The 5845-nt window shown below is 58.8% G+C and overlaps 1 protein-coding gene across 2 annotated transcripts in view; it reads left to right on the forward strand.

Annotated features, from left to right (window-relative positions):
• The window catches only part of PCGF1 (polycomb group ring finger 1), a 5956-nt gene extending 618 nt beyond the window's left edge, over window positions 1–5338 (forward strand). The window contains exons 2-9 of one of the 2 annotated variants that reach the window (XM_044429610.1): window positions 121–226; window positions 1197–1349; window positions 3307–3378; window positions 3549–3654; window positions 4525–4558; window positions 4780–4866; window positions 5020–5100; window positions 5178–5338. In XM_044429610.1, the coding sequence (XP_044285545.1) occupies window positions 121–226; window positions 1197–1349; window positions 3307–3378; window positions 3549–3654; window positions 4525–4558; window positions 4780–4866; window positions 5020–5100; window positions 5178–5225 (687 nt within the window). In that variant the 3' untranslated portion in view covers window positions 5226–5338. The remainder of the gene's footprint in view (window positions 1–120; window positions 227–1196; window positions 1350–3306; window positions 3379–3548; window positions 3655–4524; window positions 4559–4779; window positions 4867–5019; window positions 5101–5177) is intronic. The other variant, XM_044429611.1, reaches the window with a different exon arrangement.
• Window positions 5339–5845: the final 507 nt, after the last annotated feature.

The following is a 5845-nucleotide window of genomic DNA, read 5'->3' on the forward strand; positions in this document are numbered from 1 at the left end:
GCGGCGGGCCCGGCCCGGGCGGCACTCGCGGCGAGGCGGGGCGCGGGGAGCCCGGGCCGGGGAGGCGCCGCTGCCGGCGGGGAGCGAGATGCGTCAGCCCGGGCCGCCTGTCCTTCGCAGGAGGAGGTGAAAGTGAAGATGAAGGAGCTGAACGAGCACATCGTGTGCTTCCTTTGCGCGGGCTATTTCATCGATGCCACCACCATCACGGAATGCCTGCACACCTGTGAGTCCGGCGGGGATCGGGGGGGGGGCCGCCCTGGCCGTGGGAACACCCTCCTGGCCCCTTGCTGGCAGTCCCTGTTGGCAAGGGACACAGCACACTTAAAGCGTGTTACATATAATTTTGTTGTCTCGTGCAACCAGTGCGCTTTCCATGTCAATTTAAAGCTATACTTTACTGCAACAAGAATTACGCATTTTCTAAAGTTTTCATTAGAAATTTTTAGTTTCGATGATAATTTGATGAAGAAGCCAAACTATTCATAAGTTGTGTTTTCAGAACTGTCTTCCCCAGCTTGGTGTCCTTCAGATGTTTCAGATTGCAATTCCCAGCATTCCTGCCCACTGGCCAGACTGTCTGTGGCTGCTGAGACCAAAGCATCTGGCAAGCGCCATGTTGGAGAAGGCTGTCCTAAACAATAAAGTGACTTTAGATCTGTAAACTGCTAAGAGAGAGCGAGAGAGAGAGAGATTATCTGTCTTTCAGTTTATCCCGGAGTGTCCCCTTCAAACCTACAGGTTTTAGCCTGGCTTCAGAATTTCAGGAAGTTTTACACTTCTAGCATGGTGCTGGCACTGCATTTCTTTTCGCACTAGGATACATTTCTCCCGGGATTTTTAAGTGCTGCAGTGCCTTAATTGCTTGTTTTTAGCTGCTGGTTTGCTTTCCAGTCATCAAGGTGCTGGTCTTCCCATGTTAGGGTGTAATGTATGCCTGTTGCCCAGTCCTTGAATTCTGTTGGTGGAAGGGCAGCGCAGGCAAGTGTAAAATAGGCAGTGTGTTCTGTCAGGATAGGGCTCTCTCCTCCCTCCCTGCCACTTCCAGTGCTGCACAGGAGTATCTGTGGTGGTCCTGGCCGCCTACGAAAGGTTCCCAAGCACTGGGGCAGACCTGCTGCGTGGGCGCCCTGTTGCCTGGGCCTTGCGCTGCCTTCAGGGGCAGCATCTGAAGGGCTCGACCCTCTGCTCCGCAGTTTGCAAAAGCTGCATCGTGAAGTACCTGCAGACCAGCAAGTACTGCCCCATGTGCAGCACCAAGATCCACGAGACGCAGCCGCTCCTCAACCTGAAGCTCGACCGCGTCATGCAGGACATTGTCTACAAGCTGGTCCCTCGCCTGCAGGAGAGTAAGTGCCGGGAGCAGGGCGGGAGGGGAGCAGCAGCCCTTGGACTCGGCCAGCTCCCGGGGACACTGGGCCTGCAGCCCTGTGGCCATCTCCCCGTCTGTGAAGGAGGCGGCGGCGCCTGGCGCAGCTGGGGATTTGGCCTGCGGGTGGGGAGGCTTCTGCAGAGGCAGCCTGCACCGTGCTGGGTCAGACCTTGAGCCATCGAGCTGGCGGGCAGGCCTGTGGAGCTGGTACGGAACACCGTCAGCTCTGAGCCCAGCTTTGGCTGCTCAGTTTAGGGTACCTTTGACTTCGACTCCTTTATTCATACATCAGCATAGGAAGGAAATACGGTAATTATTGTTGAAAGCACTCAGCCTACGAAGTGCTGCAAGTGTCTTTTTAAATGTTTTGCTCTTGTAGGTGCAGAACCACAGCATCTCCTAATTTTTGCAACATGTGCTTTTTCACAAGCATCATCTTCTATAATACATTGACATCCATAAAATTTTCCATCTGTTACTGTAAAGTGTTCAGAAACAACTGGCTTTGTTGATGCATTTTTTGCCATTGTGAATTTTTTCATGGGGCACCCCTTTCACTAATATATGAAATTAAAATATATCCAGAAAATGTACACTGGAAAAATAGGTGAAGCAAATTGTCTGTGAAGTAGGAAATTTTAACATATTTATTTATTTAGTAAACTTCTATGCTGCCTCATTCGCCGAAGCCTCAGGGCAGCTTACAACAATAAATAAATACATATAATCATATAAAAACAATATAATTGGAAATGCCCTGGCCAAAGATATAAAATCAATAAATAAGCTAACAATTAAAATACCATTTAAATAAAAAGGTCTTGGCCTGGTGCCAAAAAGCAAATAACAACGGCACCAGGCAGACCTCTGTGGGGAGCGCATTCCATTGATAGGGCGCCACCGCAGAGAAAGCCCTCCTCCGGGTGCTCACCCTCCTAATATCCTTCATGGAGGGTTCCCGGAAAAGGGCATCCGTTGCTGATCTCAAGGGGCGGGAGGGCACGTATGGACGTAAGCGCTCCTTTAGGTAACCAGGACCCAAGCCGTTAAGGGCTTTGTAGGTAATAACCAACACGTTGAATTGGGCCCGGACTTCAATGGGGAGCCAGTGGAGCTGATGGAGAACGGGTTATATGAGAATAATGCCCAGTCCCCATTAGCAACCTGGCAGCTCTATTTTGCACCAATTGAAGTATCTGGACCATCTTCAAGGGCAGCCCCACGTGGAGCGCGTTGCAGAAATCTAATCGGGAAGTTACCAACGTGTGGGTCACTGTCGCCAGGCTGTTGTTCTCTAGGTAGGGACGCAGCTGATGGATCAGCCGAAGCTGAAAGAGAGCGCTCCTCGCCACCGCTGTCACCTGAGCTTCAAGTGAAAGCTCAGGGTCGAGGAGCACTCCCAAGCTCCCAATATATTATTTATATTATGATTTAAATTTATTCAAAATTGGAGGCAGCATATTTTTCTTGACTCTGACTCCAACACCGGTAACCCAAGAATTGCTTCCGACTCTGATTCCATCTCCGGCTCCGGCTCCACAGTCCTGCTCACGGGTAACGGGAGACCTGCTGCTTTGGAGGGGGCCTGTTGAGCCTTGCTCAGCGCACTCAGCCACTGGTGCTCTTCCACCAGGGTGTAGTCAAAGCAGAATCTCCTTCCAGGTGTCGAGACGGCCACCAGTTTGGACACCTTTAAATTGGACAGACTCATAGCAGAGAAGGTAGTCGGTGGTTATGAATCCCAGTGGCTCTGGACTACCTTCGGGTTCAGAGGCAGACTGCCTGTGTGCACCAGCGCCTGGGGATATGCACGGAAGGGGCTGTCGCACTCCTGCCCGGCCTGTGGGCAGCCGCGGCACGAGCAGAGCACGCCCGGCTTGATGTGCACGGCTCAGCTCTTCAGGTTCCCTCTTGCTCCCTTGCTCACCTTGCAGGTGAGGAGCGAAGGATCCGCGAGTTCTACCAGTCCCGAGGCCTGGAGCGTGTGAGCCAGCCCAGCGGCGAAGGTGCGAGTTTCCCTTTGCATCCCCCCCGCCCGGCCCAGCCCCGCTTCAGCTCAGGAGCCTGAATTGCGGGATGGGTGTTGGGGGCAGGGGGGATCCTTTCTGGGGATGCTTCGCGGGCTGTGGGAGGCCCGGTGAGCACCTGCAGGCCTGACTCTGCCCTTCTGCCCCAGATCCGACCTCTGAGCACGTGGGCCTGCCGTACACAGCCTTCGACCACTCGCGCGCTCACTACCACCGCTTCGACGAGCACGTCCTGCTCTGCCTGGAGAAGCAGGGGTGAGTGGGATGGCGGGCAGGACAGGAGCGGGGAGGCGCTGGCCGAGCTCAGCCGGGGGTCGGGCGCTCCGTGGGAACACCTTCTCTTCCGCTTCCGAGTGTGGAAGCTTCCGAGGGGACTGTGCGATGCCATTGCTCCTCCAGGCAGCCTGGGGAGACGTAGGCAGTAGGGAAATTGGGTGGGGGGGTAGGCGCTCGAGTGCCGCGCAGTGGCAGGCGGGCTTGATTCATTGGCTCAGCCACCTGGCAGCATTGCAGGCCCCTTCGGCGCACAAGGATCGACCCACTTGCTCGTCAGTGGCATCCGCGGCAGGGAAGAGGAGAAAGGCCAGACCGGAGCAGGGAGGTGGACCTGGCTTCCCCGGGCCAGGCCAGGCCCGGCCCAGCACTGCCGATCCTTTGCTGGTTCTGGGGGAAGCGTGGTGGCGCTATTTTCCTTCCAGGAAGAGGAGGGCCTGCGTGCCAGCAGGGGCCGCTGCGCCAGCCCAGGTCACCCACTTGCCAGCAGGGGGCTCTCCTGGCGCCGCTGCGCCCGTAGCGCTGGCCACAGTGCTCCAGCATGGCTACGGGCGCTTGCTGCCCCAGCCCGGCTCCCGGGGCCTCAGAGGAGGCAGGCGGCTCTCAGCGCCCCGTTCCGGCAAGCAGGGCTGCGTCCCGGCAGCAGAGCGGTGCCTGGAAAGGGGTGCCCTGCCTTGAGTGCCAGCCTGCAGCTGTGCCCACGGCCTCCTGTGCTCCCAGCAGCGGGACTGGCTCTGGGCTCCTGCAGCTGTGCTGAGGCACGGCCCTGTTTGTTCCTGCGGGGGGGGGAGGGGTCCGGGCCCTGCTTCCTCTTCCTCACCTGTTGCCTCCCCACCCCACCTCTCTTTGCAGCTCTGGCAAGGAGAAGCACAAGCACGTCCTGCAGGTGAGCGGGGAGGAGGGCTGCCCTTCAGCCCTGCGCGGCAGGCTGGCTGTGTTGGGGCGCCCCCCCACAGCCAGAGCCCAGAGGTGGGGGGGCACGGAAGGCCGCCTCTTGCCCACAGCCGCTTCTGGGGCTGCCCCTTCCCTAAGAGAGGAGGGGTGAGGGGGGTGTCCGGCCTGCCCGGCTTTCTGCTGCCCCCAGTCATGCTCTGCTCACTCTGCCAGCACAAGTACGTCCGCTGCTCTGTCCGGGCGCAGATCCGCCACCTCCGCCGAGTGCTGTGCTGCCGACTGGAGCTGCCCCTTCCGCAGGTGAGTGAGCCCCCGCCCGGCCGCACCGGCAGGGAGATCCCCGGGGTGTTGCGGGGCTGGACGGATGGCCAGTGCCAGCAGCCGCAGGGAGCGGGTCCGGGGCGGGGGGCTCCGCAGACACCGCTCTGGGGGACGTGCCTGCCCTCTCTCCAGCTGCAGGTCCTGCTCAACAGCGAGGTGCTCCCCGACCACCTGACTCTGAAGCAGCTGTGGCTCTCGCGCTGGTACGGCAAGGTAAGGGAGCCGGTCCACGGGGTGGGCCCTGCGCGCAGCCCGAGCGGCGGCCCTGACCCCGTGCTCTTGCCTTGCAGCCGGCCCCGCTCCTGCTCCACTACAGCGTGAAGGAGAAGAGGAGGTAACGGGGCTGCGAGGCATCGTGCCCCCGCTCGCTCACCGCTTCCACACCGCTTTAACTTAAGCCTGCTTTCCCTTCGATAGGAGTTTATTTTTGGAATAAAAGTACTGAATGAGAGCCTCGGTCTCTGGCCTCCGAAGGCACTTCGCCAGCCGCGCAAGTGGCGCTTCCTATGACCTGCCAGCTGGTGGCACAAACGCTCCTGTTTTCCGCTCTGGCTCCTGCGGCTGATGGGGGAGGGAATCCCCACGGTGGGGACCTTCCTGCCCCCTCCTCCCCATTCCTTCGCGGTGATTTAATGTGCCGCCGGCTCGCGAGCAGTCGCTGAGTGGCAGTCGCTGTGCTGCTGCGCAGATTAATCTCCGTCACCCGCCCTCCCCCTCCGCGTTTGGGAGTCAGAATTCCAATGAGGAGTGACGAGCCGGGGCTGCTCTGCCTGCGGCCGCCCCCGCCCAGCCCTGCGTCCTCCTTCTTCCGTCGTGGCTAATGGGTGATAATGCAGCCTGAGTAGGGCAGGGGTCCCTCCGCGTGCAGCCAGTTAGGCCCCACTGCAGGGCTCAGTGAGGCGGTTGCCTGTTGATCCTTCCAAGCCACTTGCTCCTGTGTCCCCACCAGCCTGGCCTC

The sequence above is a fragment of the Varanus komodoensis genome, unplaced genomic scaffold, assembly GCF_004798865.1.
Source record: "Varanus komodoensis strain SLA01 unplaced genomic scaffold, ASM479886v1 scaffold2, whole genome shotgun sequence".
Lineage (NCBI taxonomy): Eukaryota > Metazoa > Chordata > Lepidosauria > Squamata > Varanidae > Varanus > Varanus komodoensis.